This window comes from Mugil cephalus, chromosome 17 (genome assembly GCF_022458985.1).
Source record: "Mugil cephalus isolate CIBA_MC_2020 chromosome 17, CIBA_Mcephalus_1.1, whole genome shotgun sequence".
NCBI lineage: Eukaryota > Metazoa > Chordata > Actinopteri > Mugiliformes > Mugilidae > Mugil > Mugil cephalus.
Genome location: NC_061786.1, coordinates 22,746,904 through 22,762,688, shown reverse-complemented (window position 1 = coordinate 22,762,688; position 15,785 = coordinate 22,746,904). Strand labels below are relative to the sequence as shown.

Sequence of the window (15,785 nt, the reverse complement as noted above, 5' to 3'; positions counted from 1 at the left end):
CTTTGATGTTAAAACTCAGGTAAAACTCTGAGATTTTCCCCTCAAGAGAAAGGGACAAAATCTGAAGAAATAAAATAAAAATGAGTTTACAAACATGGAAAGCAATGGGACCCTTATAGTCGATATGTGTAAACACTAATCACTTTAAAATATGATGCTAACGTTAGCTAATGTCAGTCATCAGAGCTGTTCATTACAAAGCTAAAAAAATGACACCCCCTAGCCACTGAGTGGACTCATTCACTATTTTTTTCAGGTTTTTCTATTCTAGTTTTTTTGTTTCTGTGACATTATATGTGTGTCTGCCTGAGTAACGTTAGCAATTTCACTCATTTTCTGGGCTAGCAGAAGGGCTATGCTAGCAACGCAAAATAAATAATGGTGGTGTGGCCTAACTATCATGTACAGGAGGAGCTAGCTCCTCTTCTATTTCCGCCTGGGTTCACCCGACGCTCCAAACCGCTATCGTCATGGTGGAACTAAAGTGGTGGACAGTGTGTCCTCCAGGGAAACGTTTTGGGAAGTCATTCACTCAGATTGTAAAAAAGATATGACAGCTCCTCAAAGTGAAGCCAAAGCAAGTAGGGCTCCCCCTGGTGGCGTGTGATTCAACCTGAGAAACTGACATTGTAGTTGAACAACTTGTTGTAAATCTAAAGGTGGAGGTGACACACCTGTAAGCTGCTTTAACAACCACCAATTAAACCATAATAGGAAAAAGAAGATGAAGCCATCCTCCGATTTTGTCCCAAAATCTTGTGCAGGGTGAGACTTAGTGGATGGTTTAGAGACATTCAGCTACTTTATTATTAGTTATGTTGGCCGTCGTCTTTGTGGTGTGTTCAAGTTCGTTTTAGTCTTTTGCATAAATTCTATACAATCCCACAATAACTTTATTTATAGTTCAAATCATGAAGTGAGTTTAATTAACCAGTTGACATACCTTCCTGTTGAGGTGGACACAGATGTCGGCCCGCATGTCCTTGGGACAAATGGATAAGACCTGAAATACAGAGAGACGTGATATGAGGGGATCATATCGATACTGTGGCTCCGCCCTCTGACTGCACTAATCAGACTCTAAAGTCGCAAGATGGTGCTGCCCCTCCCCCCGGGAAAACAGAGTCAATTTGGCCAATGAGAGGAAGTGGAGACGTGTTTTGTCCATATTTGTATACAGTCTATGCCTTCAACATGTAGACATGAGCCACACATCCTGGTGGTAAAGTTGTATGATGTATGATGGCGTCAGATTGAGGTCAGCTGTAGTAGAGCGCATCAGCAGAAAGCCAGAGAGTTAAAATGGATCAAAAACTCTTAACTCCCAAGAAGAGGACTGTGTCTCCCAGCTCCCCGTCTGGGTTTTACTGCAGCTTAGAAATTCAAACCTTATTTTATTGTTGCATTTGTTAACTCCCTCCAGAAATGACTGTGCCAGAAAGACTAAATTGTAACTGTAGCTCATTACAGAAATGCTGAAATCCAGCCTAATTAACCGAACTGTTTAGGTCAAAACTAAATACTATCCTGTGCTCAACAATATGGCCGCATTAAATACAAAGAAAAGCCACTTAAAGGACGACAGTAAATCACACGAGGAACCAAAACACAACAAAGTTCTCCTTTGGAAATTGGTCCATTTAAAGCGGAGGGTGTTAGCGGGAGGCTTATGGGGCCTCTGGTCGTTTTTAGGTGTGTGCTCGCGTAAACAGCTGACTGTGGATAACACAACGGTTCCCAAAGTGACAAAAAAGAGCCACTAATTGGCCCCAGGTCTGACTGCGAGGTATTTATACCGGGGTGGGCAAAAAGACTCACCGCTTCAACAGAGCGTTATTATGAGTAGACGCACACGGAGGACGGGACTGTGATTCAGGACGAAACACAGTATGGATGAGACATTAGACGACAAAGGACGGGGACATCAGAACTGGACACGTGGGATTATTACGAGCAGAACTCTAAAAGGGACCACGGTTGTAGAATAAATCGGCACAGGGCTCGTCAAAGAACAACTTGACACTGCTCTGAAAATGAAGCTGCTTTCATAATGTGTCTGTATCTCATGTCCAACTTTGTCCAACTCTGGCAGACGTAACAACACACAGACCTGATAATGGAACATTACAGTCAGTGTTTAGCAGCGGTGTTACAAAATACGTCAAAAACAAAACATGTGAGACGAGTCCCGTGTGATATTTCTCCAGATAACTCACAGCTAATTAAAGCTTACCCTATACCTCCAAGCTAATACGAGCTTGTCCAAGTTTCCTTACCTCTCAGCTAATAATAGCTCTTCCTAACATCTAGCTTCCTACCCTCCGGACTCATAGTAGCAGTTTCTAGTTTCCTAGCCTCCTAGCTAATAGTAGCTCTTTCTAGCCTCTCAGCTCATGATAGCTCTTCCTAACATCCAACAGTATCTCATTCTAACTGATAGTAACTCAGCCTCCGAGCCTCCCAACTCATAGTAGCAGTTTCTAGCCTCCTAACCTCTCAGCTAATAATAACTCTTCCTAACATCATAGCCTCCTAACTAATAGTAGCTTGTTATAGCCTTGCCTCCCAACCCATAGCAGCAATTTCTAGCTTCCTAGCATACCAGCTTATAGTAGCTTTTCCAATCTTCCTAGCCTCCAAGCTAATCTAGTAGTCTCTATTACTCTTCAAATCTCCTTATCCCACTCCAACTAAAGTAGCTTTCAGCTCCTGCTTTTAGCCTACCTAGCCTCCCACCTATCAGTAGCTCTTCCTGCCCTTTCCACTCAGCTAATGGAAGCTCTTCCTCTGATCCTAGCCTCCTAGCTAAAGCCTTTCCACTCTTCCTAGCTAGCTGTAGCAGTTTGTGGCTCTTCTTGACATCTCTGCAGTCTTTGTTCCTTCTCAAACGCTGCAGTAAATCTGTGACTATCACACCGTTTTAAATTTGCATCGAATGTGCAAATGACGACAATCTGAGCAGTTGAATGTCTTGAGTTGTAGCGGGTGAAAAGTTCAACATTCAGTGTGTGTTTGTGAGTTAAATTAGGTCGTAACAGTAAGAGACTGGTGACTGGCTGGAAGGCATTCTGTGTTTCCCCTCATTCCTTCTGATGCCTTGTTTATGATTTCCTTTCTCCTTCTACTCTTTAACGATCACAACAAACGTAATGTTTTTGTACAGTTGTGCCGCATCGACAACTGTTCCTTTTGCATCATTACTTCAGAAGAAAATCACATTCGGATTATTTGCAGGATGAACAAGAACTCGGCCCAATTGTTTGTCACCTTTTCCGTGTCGATGCCTTTGGACATGGACCAGGTGGAGACGATGTAGTCCATCACCCGCTCGCTCAGGCCCTTGGGAACCTGGTAGAGCTTCAGGAAGTCCCGGACGTTGTTGAGCATCTCGTGGTAGCGGTTGGTGTTGGCGTACATCTGCTGGAAGATGGTGGTGACGTTTCCGAAGATGGTGGCGTAAAGAAGAGCTGCACGGGAAGACATGAAGAGGAAGGATGAGACATCTTTACAGCATGATTCATTAAAATTTATTTATTTAAATACTGTTACACGTCGTAAGGGAAGCAACTCTTCAACAACACACATGTCAAACAGTTCAAGAGTTTCTAGTTTGCCACCATTCCTTCTCTCTCATCTCACATGTTTTATTTGTTTTGCTCTTAGCTACATTGGAATAAAACCAGGGTTTGACCTCATTAGAACCTCATATGCAAAGTTACAGAAGAGTATAAAGAACTCTGTGACATGTACAATACGACGACTCCTACTACTTTCCTACTTTTCCAGTTTATAGCCGCCATGCGTCACTGCTGCTTCCAGCCTCCTCTGTATCAGACCACTGCTTTACTGTTTCCATAGAGACTTCCCCCGAAATAGTTCTCCCTATTTCTTCCCTCCTCCGAGCCAATAAAAATGAAAAGAGAAAGAGAAGGAGAAATAATAAACTTAAAGACTTATGAAGAAAAAAAACGGAGGGCTGCAAGGAGGTGGAGGGATCTGATGATGGAACGTGAGACGTAAGTGTTGGACAGACAATATCTTAAAGTGCGTTTATATGAGAAAGGGAGGAAAAAAAAGAAGAAATGATGGAACACCAGCGAAAGGGAAGTGTTTATGCTCTGACACAAAGAGTTTGGAAGAGAAGCGAAAACCAGATAAAGGAAGCTCGACGGTCACAGAGGGAGATGTGCAGCAGATCATGGAGCCAGAAAAGAAACTACACAACAAACTGGACAAAGAAAAAACAAAAATGTGCAAAATTGTAGTGAGCACAATGTTAAAATAACCTCAAACATGAAATACACAGCTTTGTCTCAAATACAAATATAAATAATGTATCATAAAAGCTGCACGGAACCATACTGAGTTTTTACACAATGGAGCAACATAAACACTAAAACTTTGAGACATTGAGACCCTGCGTCCTCATATGGGGACGTTAAGCTTTAGGTTTTACTGCATTTTATTCTCCTTGATTTAAACCCATTGTCCTCATTAGTGGACACGTTAGTCTATCATCTAGTGGTGGCAAAGGGTCAATATACTAGTCGGTAAAAACATGATTCATTCTACAGTGGACGAGGAACAAAACTCAACTCATCAAATTCTACAGTTAAAATGCATTTATTTACGGTTATTAACGTTTCTAGTTTGATATGATCCACAAATGTAACAAATTTTATCAATAGCAACGAGCTACAACATTGCTAATTAGCAAGTACTCGTTTGAGGACGCCGGGACTTCATTATTCGCAATTCTGTCTTTGCTCAGTCATGTTCAGGTATTAAAATGAACAGTTTTATATCTGTCACACACTGGGTGACTTTATTATAATATAAATAATGAAATAATCCCAGTGTCCACATATGAGGACATTGCTTTTTTCATAAACTACTACTTCCTGTTGAAAGATGATGCTTAGTTTTTATAGTTCTTAGGTCCTACTGATCCCAAATACTTCAAATACTCCAAATACATGTTCTCTACTTTTGGCCTGTAGTGTATATTAGAAAAACATTCGTCTCTTACAAAGACAGAGTTTGTTATTGAATTGGTCAGTGTCTCCTCTTACGTCTAAGAATAATAACCTGAACAGAAACAGTAACTTTGTGGTAGAAAATAAGAGAAAGTAAGAAGAACAAAATGCAAAAACCATTCTTTGAATTAATGATCAACTAGTAACGTCACTTCTACAGCAGCAGTGAGACAAACACGGTTCCAGTTTGGTTCCCTCCAGGACCCTGCGGGACCCCTCCAGCACCCTGTCATCTGGTGAGGAGGGTTTGTGACAACAGAACCGAGCTGGAACTGAAGCCTCAGAGACACGACGCTAACCTTCACCAAACACACGGCTCCTAATTGGGCGACGCGGTGGCTCAGGAGGTGGCCGGCGTCACCTGAGAGCACAGGAAGGAGGAGGTTTAACCCTCCTGGAAGTTTCTCCGCTGAACTGAAACAACCTCCCAGCGTTAGGAGGAACCCAGGCAGCGGATTCAAATCATCCCCTCGGCTCGGTTCTTTTCATCCAGAAAGAACCGACAGGTTTGAACTCTGGTGACGAAAACGAAACAAACAAACAACAAAAAAAAAAGGATGGACGTGAAGGGAAGCTGCAGAAATAGATAAAGGTCGGCCATGTTGCACGGAAAGTCAAGTAGCTGTAAATAAGATCTGTCCATCAGCGCTTTAATGTGAGGAAACTTCAGACAGAATCACAAAGATTCAGAAGCAGTCGAGTAAACAGGAGGAGACACACACAAAGTTAATAGCTTTTAAGTTTTCAGTTTCACCAAATTAACCTCCTTTACATCTCTAGTACAGTCACAGAGGTTTGGTTCATTACGGCTGACGCTGTCTCTGGGTATGAATGTAGAATGAGCCAGGCCTGTGATTTGTGATGTTTTATTTTTATAATTTGATATAATTTTATTTGTACTTTAAAATGTAATTTTACTTATTTTATACGACCTCTATCTACAGGCATTAATGAATGCAAACAGCAGGCCAACAGCACTTTACAGTAGGACACATTAGAGACTGTGTTTGTGTGTTTTGTGAAATGTTTGTAGCCTGGTGTCGTAGGCATCTTTGTGTGTATCTGTGTTGGATGTTTTTGACAGATGGAAATTAGCTTTTATGCTAAATCTGGTGCACACGTCTATTCAGTCTATTCGTGTCTTTGACGCTGATTAATATATGTGCACATTGTCCATGAATCCAACACATATATGCAGGGTTGCATCAGCCACGTTATGTTGTTTATTGTCATGTTTCTATTTTTCCTCTACTTTGTACATACAGGATATATTTTTATATTTTAGATATTCACAACGTGCACATTTTATTTTATGTTTCATTTTCTCTGTTTAGTTGTGGCACCGTCGGCCTTTGAGGAGATCATTTCAGTCCTGTTTTGTGTTGTACGTGACAGAATTGACAGTAAAGTTGACTCGATATACAACTGAAATATTGCATTAAGAATAACTTGTAGAAAAAAAAAAGAAAAGAAAAAAAAAAAGAATAACTTGTAGGTTTTGAAGTGCAATTTATTTTAGTTCAGTCACAGACAAAATATTAAACAAATCCTAAAACCGCCATTAAAAAAATAAAATTGATTGTTTCCATAAAAATACAGAAGGAATTTTGAGTATGGGGTCATTTTGGTTCCAGGCCATGGCTTTTTATTAAGACACATTTTTTCGTTGGTGTGCTTCATGTCTATATAAAACCAACACATTTAACAGTTCTTCAGAAATTCAGGAACAAGGAACCTAACGCAGGAAACACGCTTGAAGATACATGAAGGTCCAGCTGCCTCCAGATCACCAGGAAGAGCAGAATCAGTCCTTCATCAGTTGGATCCACAAACCAACATCTGGGCGTCCAAGCGTTTCTACAGCAACCAATGACCTCATCCTGAGCCACATGTGCAGGGAAAACCAGCCAATGACATCACAGGAGACCAGCAGCAGTGGTTCAACCGAACTGGTGTCCAGTGTTCCAGCCTCACTGTACGTGGTGGACGTTTAGATCACGGCTTAAGGTCCTACAATCCTGTGAATTAGCCCCTGATCAATGAGAGGCAGAGATTAGCCCCAAGAACAAGAACTGGACAGTCAGGACCTGGAGGAAGATTCTGTGGTCAGATGAGTCCAGTTTCCAGCTTTATTCAACAAATATTGAGCCATTCATGCTCCCTCCTCCATGTGCTCTGTTCCATCGAGGTCCAAACCGGATGTTTCTACCTGATAAAGAACCTTGACTCACATCCAGGACCAGTAGAACCTGGCTGCAGGAGCACAGGATCCAGGTCTTAGAGTGACCCCTCAGTCCCACTGAAAATCTGTGGTGGATCATCAAAAGCACAAACCAAAGAATGTAGAAGAATAAAAAGTAGTAACTGAAGAAGAACGGGAGCAGATTAGCTGTGAACAGTGTGAACGGCTGGTGGGAACATGGAGTCGGGGTTAGAGCTACTGCTGCTAACAAATATTAATCTGATGCTGCATTTAGTTTTGTTAGTTTTTCTTGTCAATAATAAAATAAATTGTGTTTGTTTGTGTCGTCTAACGCAGCCACACCTTTGAAATGAATGAAAAGATTTTTCCACAAATATTTCATGATGATCTTTGACATGAATGAATTCAGAGTTGTGTTACTACGACTCAGCGGTTGTGCCTGCGGTGGAACGCACAGTGATGCTGCAGTGTGTATCGATATTTGTAGAGATCTGCTTGAACCAGTGTCCTGACGTGAACCTGATCATCAACCGTTAATAAAACTCTGCTCTGGTCCATCAGGTTGAAGCTGTCATGTACTAGTTTAAATCTGGTCCGTCCCCTGTGGATCCATTTATTTAAATCCTCCTCAGTCTGGAAGCGAGTTTCTTTCTAAGTTTAAATCCTATTAACGACAAACGTCTCAAAGCTCAAAAACACATAATGAAAATCCATCGTCTCTTTGTGGAGGCTGAAGAAGCATCACTCTGATCTGAGCTCCATCACGGTCAGTGAACGAACCATGAAGTCAAATAGATGATTAGAGTCTATACAGCCACAACATTATGACCACTGACGGGAGCTAATAACATTTAAACCATCAGTTTAAATGGTTGTGCATCACTTAAATGTTGTTTTGAGGTAATTTTGAACGTCTTTAAGGTAATTTTGTGTCTCAGTTTCATTTTTTTTTTGTCTTTGTGGTTGTTTTGAGCATTTTACAGGTTGTTTTGTGTCTTTGTCTGGTCATTTTGAACGTCTGTGTTTGTTTTGTGGTCACTTTTTAAACTTTTAAGGTTGTTTGTTTGTGTGTTGCTTTGGGGTCATTTTGAGCAGTTCTAGGTCTTTTGTGTTTCTCAGTTTCCTTTTGTTTCGTCTTTGTTGTTGTTTTAAGCAGGTTTTGCATCTTTGTGTGGTCATTTTGAGTGTGTTTATGATTGTTTTGTGGTAACTTTGGAAATTTTAAGGTTGTTTTGAGTCTCCGATTTCTTTTAATCCACCTTTAGGTTTGTTTTCGTGTCACCTTCATGGTCATTTTAAACATTTTAAAGGTTGTTTTGAGTTTCCGTGTTGTGATGCTCAACATCACAACACGGAAACCCCCCCCCCCCCCCCCCCCCCCCCCCCCCAAAGCAACAAAACAACAGAACAAAAAGTCAGAAATCAGGAGGAGTCAAACACTGCCCCTGATGTACCAGACTGACTTTATGGGACAAAACCTTAAAAAAAATGATAATAAAAAACTCTTCATGTCGTATGTGTTTTCCATTTCCAGAGTCTGAGTGATGTGTTGGAGCGGTTTAGGATGATCTGTCAGAGTGAATGAGTGTGAGGGACAGAAATCTGTCAGTGCAGCCGAGTCGCCGCCTGCAGCCGGACACCAGAAAATATCCATCACAACACATCCTGCACACACACACGCACACACAGACACACACACTCGGAGGCAGTGATGTGCTTTAAGAGTCAACAAACACAACAAAGTGAATCGATACACGTGAAGCCTGAAGGAAATGAGCTGCTCGGCCGTTGTGTCGAGGAGATTGATGCTGGTGTGAATGTTTTCAATAGAGACGTAATAAATGTCAGAGATACTTCAAACACTGAAGGCAACAAAAAACATTCAGCCATCATATAGTAGGACCAGCGTCTCACAGCTGAAGAAGCTGTTAGGATGAAACTTCTTGATGAAACCAAACCCGTCCAGCTGCCTTTGTTTCAGCTCTATTTTTAATGGAACACAAACACATGAATCTAACAGTTTTCAAACAGCTGGGTCCAATAGCTTCTACAGATACATAGTGGAACATACAGCTGTGAATTTCATTTCAAATAGTTGAGATGTTTGACTCAAAAATCAAGCATGAACTTTCTCAAAGTTTAAAACGACCCAGGGGTATTTAAACGCACCATTCATAAATACACAGGATAATATATGACAATCCCTTGTACCATGATCTGAGCCAAAACACATTTAGAAGCCAAGTCCACCTGAAAAGCCAACCAGCAGGTTAGCAGTCAGCTACCAACAAGCTACCATCAAGAAGACACCGGCTAACTAGCCTAGCCTAGCCTAGCCAACAGCTACGAAGTGATGGGACATGCAACTACACTTCAACCAACACTTCCCCCTCTGCCTAAGAACGGAAGTAAAACACTAAAAGACACTAGCTAACTAGCTTAGCCTAGCCTAGCCTAGCCTAGCCTAGCCAACAGCAGTAGGCAGTACGCGGCACCTCCCCTCCTCCACAAAATTTTAGAACTGAACAATGGATAAAACGTCTGCAAGAAACTCTTTTGTTTCAGTGTGTTAGTCTGGATGTACAGTTCAGTCATGATCATCCCTCCAACAGTAGTTTAGATATTTGCCTCAGAGTTGTGTTAAAGGGTTCATCCTCTGGGAATCATTAAGGTCGATACATGTCTGAAATGATGCTCGGGTTGTTTCAGCTTGTTGTTTTGGATCTGGACCTTCAGAGCTGCAGGTCAACAGTTCACCAACCACCAACGCAAACTAAAAGCTCTTTAAACTGCTGACATGTAAAACCACTAGAGCCTCACTTCAGATTCGGTTTCAGCTCCGTTCTCAGAAGAAGGCGCTGCCTTTCTGGTAAAAACCTGAACACACCTCTGTGACGCTGACAAACCCAAAATAGCAGCAGAGGCTGGAAACAAACAAAGTGGAGGAGCCTCCTCCATCAGGAGCCAATGAGCCCGGTCCATTCGCTGCTCGCTGAGCCAAGCCGGCGTCCAGGCTGCATCCCAACACATCACACAGTGACAGGGCAGCCAAGCGCTGAGCGCAGCAGCCGGCTTCAAAAAAATAAAAAGTAAAAAGCTAGAGCATGTAAATCTGTTTGGACAAGCCGTAATTGTGCATCTCGCTTTCTGTGGGTGAGTAAAACATTCTGGCTGATTGTATCCAAATAAATATTGACAGAAAAATGTGCAGCGCTGCCCTTCGTCACGCCACAGCCACGGCTGCAGGACTCACTGTTTTCAGGTTAAATCTCCACCTAATGCTTGATTTAGTGCAGAGAATGGAAGCGGCTTTCAGAGGCAGAGCAGCTGATACTTGATAAATGTCTAAACACTGAAGAGACATTAACCCTTTAACATCTAAGCCTCACATTTTGCTTATTTAAACCAGAAAAAGTCAGAAAATGTCCTGGGACTAAATGTCCAGAATAACTGAAACTCTGAGTATCTGGGAGATATTTACAATTTATCGCATGTTATAGGAGTTTAAGAGAGGTGCAACTGAAATTACCGTAATGACTGTAAAAAGACTTTTAAAAGCCACTGGAATTAGTGCAAACTGTGGCGTAGTTATGTTAATACAACGTGTCCTCGGAGGAAAAACACAAAGCTAAAGGCTGTACTCTGTAATTACAGGTTTATCACCAGTGACCTGGTCACGTGGAGCTAAACTGGACCAGAAACTGGTTCACGTAGGCGGCGAAGTCAAGCTGAGTTTACTGGTAAATGAAGTGACTCTAAGGCTTGTGGTTGTGTTGCTTTTTGTTTTGTCCTTAAATGCATCACGACGACAAATGAAACAGAAAATTCAGCCGTGACTCTTCAACCGTTGGGTCTGTTTCCAGTGTCGAACAATTTCAGGGCCAAGACCTCGTTTCATTATTTCGAATGAGACAGAAATATCCTGGAGGAGCTCGAATAAATTCTCTGTGTGAGTCTGGTCTCTGATACAGAGAAAAGATACAATATAATCAGACATTAAGGCATCCTTGATAAATGTTTTAATGTCTGTTAACCCTCTTATCTATTAATTTAGTTTTAACTATTTCCATTAAAATGCAGGAAATGCATCACACATTTTTGTCCAACTATTTCAGTTCAAAACTATCAGGTGTAACAATAAGTCAAACGTCTTGTGTGTCTCTGGCTGTGGTGAAGAGCTGCTGAGCTGCAGAGAATAAGGCTGTAAACAGGGCGCTGAACCCCCCCCCCTCCCTCAGGCACGAGGCTGCAGAGGATGAAGAGCAGGACCAGACTGAGGAACAGCTTCTTCCCAGACTGTTAAACTCTGGTGGAGCTGTGTGATTTGCACAATTGCTCAATTGTTTTGCACATTTATTCCCTGCACAAACTTGAATCAGTCTTGCTGCTGCCGCCTGTTATTCACGCTGCTCGTTCTTTTTATTTATATTTCTACCTTATTTATCTTATTTTATTTATCTAGTTTAGTGTTTGCTAGTATCTATATACTGTTTATAAGTGTCGATATTATGGTTACTATGGGTAACAATCCAGGACCTGAATGCTTAGTTTTGTTCCATCTCATGCGTCGGTATAATGACATGAATGACAAATAAAATCCTGCAGTCACGCCACAGACTGAATGTGTCCCACAACTGTTCCCTCTTCCTTAGCAACAATTTACACCTTTTCCACCAATATGTAAGGAAGTATCATGTTTTGTTTCTTTTGCTTTCGAGCATTTGAAGCTCGTTAGCGATTTGTTTTTTATCTTTCTCCCGCGCACCAGATGCAGATCAACATGACGGAAATAATGAGGAAGAAGGTGGCGTAAATTATTTATAATAAATCCAGTTTTATTTGGTCAATCAACACAATTTAAATACTGGTCTACAGGTTGAAGTTAGCACTTTCTACAAACGTTGACGCTGCGTCTTGCTGCTACGTCGTCTTAAATTGGTCATGTGATTTGGATGCACCAGTGCCACCTCAGCAGCATCACCACATAAAACTCAGCCCAAAAGATCTGATTAGTCCTGCAGATCTTTGCAGGAGGAGAATCATCATACAGAAACTCCAGTAAAGGTTTTTGGAACTAAACATTTGCTGGGAGGGAAGATGGTCTGATTTCCAAGTTGCTAGTACAGGTTTTACTATTAGAGCTTTTTCATTAGATTTGTGGTTGTGTGTCAGCTCTAAGGAAGTAAAGATGTGTCTCATCTCCTAGTGGTCGGACAAACAAAGAAAATTCTCCCCCTTCCTCCATAAAACAGAAGTCCAGCTCCAAGGCCGCAAGTTAAAACCTGTAAATCAAGTGTTGACAAAACTAAAGATTTAATCCTATAGATTAAACTCTCCACACATTCCTTTTAACGATGGTCAAGGCAATTGACCCCATGTATCATCCAGCCACATCTGCATGTGTGTGTGTTACACCTCCAGTGACTGGACTCATGTTGCGCTGCAGGAAACAAGGCAGTAGAAATACAGACGGTTTACTCATCCATAAAAACCTCAACAGAGAAATAAAAATCAATGCCACAGAAAGCAGAGACATATCTACACACTAGCATCAAAGCTCCCCAGGGGCGTTAGCACCATTCCAGCTGCATCGGGGTCATTTGTTTGGTCAAATGTCGCCAATAAAGCCGGTTCGTCTGGGGACCTCTAGCTCCAGAGAGAATACAGAGAGGACACGAAAACCCGTCTTAGACTAGATGAAGAGAAAATACGGATCAGACCAACTGGACTTTCTAAATGCTAAAGTGGTGCAAGCTAACACTCCTGAACATGTGAAATAAATGAGAGATTATCAGTTGTTGTGCTGAGTGGAGGCTGAACACGAGCTATCGACGCTAATCGGCTCTTATCTCGTGTTCACGGTTTGGGAAGACGGAGTGTTGAAATGTCGCTAATGGGACCAAATGAATACGAGGCACAAATAAATAAGTCGACTCAGGTTTCACGGCTGAAGGTAACGAGGCCGTGAGGGGCCGTGAGGGGCTCCCTGTGGAACACCACGAGGTTAATGAAGTCATGGAGGACCACTCACATCCAACCACGGACGCCTGTAAACAACCGAGTTTATGCTCAGGGACGAGTCGGGCTCAGCTGAACAGGAGTAAATACAGGCATGAAAGCAGAATGTGGAGGGTCAGAGAGTCACTATTCTGATGAGAACAAATGAAACAAGGTGGAAAGGGTCACTTCCCCCGGTTTAACAAAACAAATATTATCTCAGTTTCCTCTGGAGGTGTCGAGCCATGCAGCCGATTTAGGTTTTATTGGTTCGTCCTTGATGCTTTGAGATGATTTATTCAGAAAAACAGCTTTAAGTTTTTGTGTTTGCAGCTCATTTCATCACATAAACAGACGAGCTAATTGGCATGGAAGCCTATTTATGATGTGGAGATAATTAGTCCCATGTCATCCATTATGTGTTCTCGTCTCATGGCCCATTGACCTGCACTGTCTCATCGTAGTAGTTATTTCACATAATGAGGTTTCGGTCTCTGAAGCTAATTAAACCACTCGTGACAACTGTAGCGCCGCGCGCTCCACCTCTTTGACCAAAGCTGAATTAGCCGGGAGTCAGGTGGAGTCAGGCACTGGGAAGGTGGAGAGGAGGAGAGGACTTCAGGAAGCATGTGTGTGACATCAGAGAGGGTTTATTCATCTTTGTCCACAGTCAATCAGGTCATGATGTAGGTAAAAAACAAGGCTGAAACAAGGACCGATAGAGTAGGGATGGTTCTGGTTCTAGGTACCATAATGGCACCAATGCTGATGCCAAACAAAAACACTATAATACACGTCTTTGGGTCAGTTATTTGACGCTAACAGGATGTGACGTAATAGCGACCTCCGGTTACCGTGCCAACCACTCGCTAAAACATCTCGTGGGGCCGTGAGAGTCTTAAGAATAAATAAATAAATAAATTCAGTGTATAATCCTACATTTCTTTGTATCTGGTGAAGGACGAGCAGAACATAGTATTAATTAAACAAAAGAGTGAATCTGGAGGAAGTGTGGGGGCGGGGCATCAATATCGTGGCTCCGCCCTCGGACTGTACTGGTCAGACTTTGGCTCCAAATTCGCAAAGTGCTGCTGTAAAGACCCGTGACTCTTAGATTAGACCTTCATCGTCTGTACGGAGGCATCAGATGACACCTGCAGCAAACATTGATCGACCTTCCAGCTCCTGCTTTTATCTGACTTTGGCTCAGACAGTTTGGGAAGGATCCGAGGTCACGCTGACTGTAGTTAGCAGACGGTGTCGGGGCGCCGACACTTGAGCACATTATTCTCACTCTGTGCTGAACCGAGCAGCGTTTTAACGGTGGTGACTGGAATCAGCAGGTGAGACGGCCGATCTGCTCGGAGACTTTTTTCCCACTGTACTTGTACTTGATGCTTGATTCAGTTATTCCCAGTCTCTCCTCTCCCCTCAATGCTTTTGGCTCAGGCATAAATTACAAGAGCAGAAATAAAACTATATGGAAATGAGGCGTGAATCACTATAAAACCAAACCTATGGGCGATTAGCTCAGCACACGTGGAGCAGATGAAAGTGATATTTATTATTTATGGCCCGAGCTCTTGTGTAAAGTCGTAAAAAATTATCGCTGGTGATGTTTTTACTGAGAGAATGAGCTTTAACATTTAGCCACAACGAACATGAAGCTGCCACCAACACGGTCTCCACGGACCAGTTTCAACAACTCACCACAGACACTGATGACAACTGATGGGCAGAGAGGTGGAGACATTTCACATTTGACAAACCGCTCTCCATCAGGGACGATGCGTCACATCCACTACACCGGACTAGACTAGACCAGCTCCACTCCCACAGTGAACAGGACGTCACTCATGCCCAACTCCATTCACCGTTATGTAACAGATAAATCCACCACCTCCATTCATTCATTCATTTTCTGTAACCACGGATCCTCTGGGGGCCTCAGCTGTTATTCATGTTAATACACGTTATTGCAAATCAGCTCCGATAAACAGTGTGATGTTTTTTGAGGGGCGGGGCTTAGCTGGAGGCAAAACATCTCAAACACTATAGCCTGTAACAGCGGTTAGCATATCATTCAACGGACTGTTTTTTGCAAGAATGGATGATTCATATTTTAGAGGTTTTTAGAAATAACATTACCAGTTTTTATTGCGATATTGAAGTTTTGTGCATTTCTAGAAACGTAGCCACTGACAATGTGGACTGAAAACAGGTCTGACAGTAAAGGATAAAGATTAAGGATAAAGATTGAAGGTTTCAAAGGTTGATGACCATTGACTGGGTCCAGAAAAACAAATTGAATCAAGGACAGCTGGTCTTGTGGGGTGTCTAAAAGAGGTTTCTACACTCATCTTCAGTTCTAGTTCAGTTCTTGCTACTTGGATCTAGCTTTTTAAGCTACAAATGACCTGACAGAGGCCTGTGTCCATGTGTTCCTCCCATTCTGTCTTCAACCATCCACGTGATGCTTTCTCTTCTTTTCTTCTCTTTGCACCAGCTGTGCAAAGTGTCGCTCAGGGAGGAATGCATCACATCTTCCA

At 42.3% G+C, this 15,785-nt stretch overlaps 1 protein-coding gene across 3 annotated transcripts in view; it reads right to left on the bottom strand.

Moving 5' to 3' along the window:
- kcnh5b (potassium voltage-gated channel, subfamily H (eag-related), member 5b) overlaps window positions 1–15,785 on the bottom strand; it is a 115,220-nt gene that overhangs the window by 39,266 nt on the left and 60,169 nt on the right. For all 3 annotated transcript variants that reach the window (XM_047610376.1, XM_047610377.1, XM_047610378.1), the window contains 2 exons: window positions 3,268–3,467; window positions 944–1,003 (listed from right to left, as the gene is read on the bottom strand). In XM_047610376.1, coding sequence (XP_047466332.1) covers window positions 944–1,003; window positions 3,268–3,467 — 260 coding nt within the window. The remainder of the gene's footprint in view (window positions 1–943; window positions 1,004–3,267; window positions 3,468–15,785) is intronic.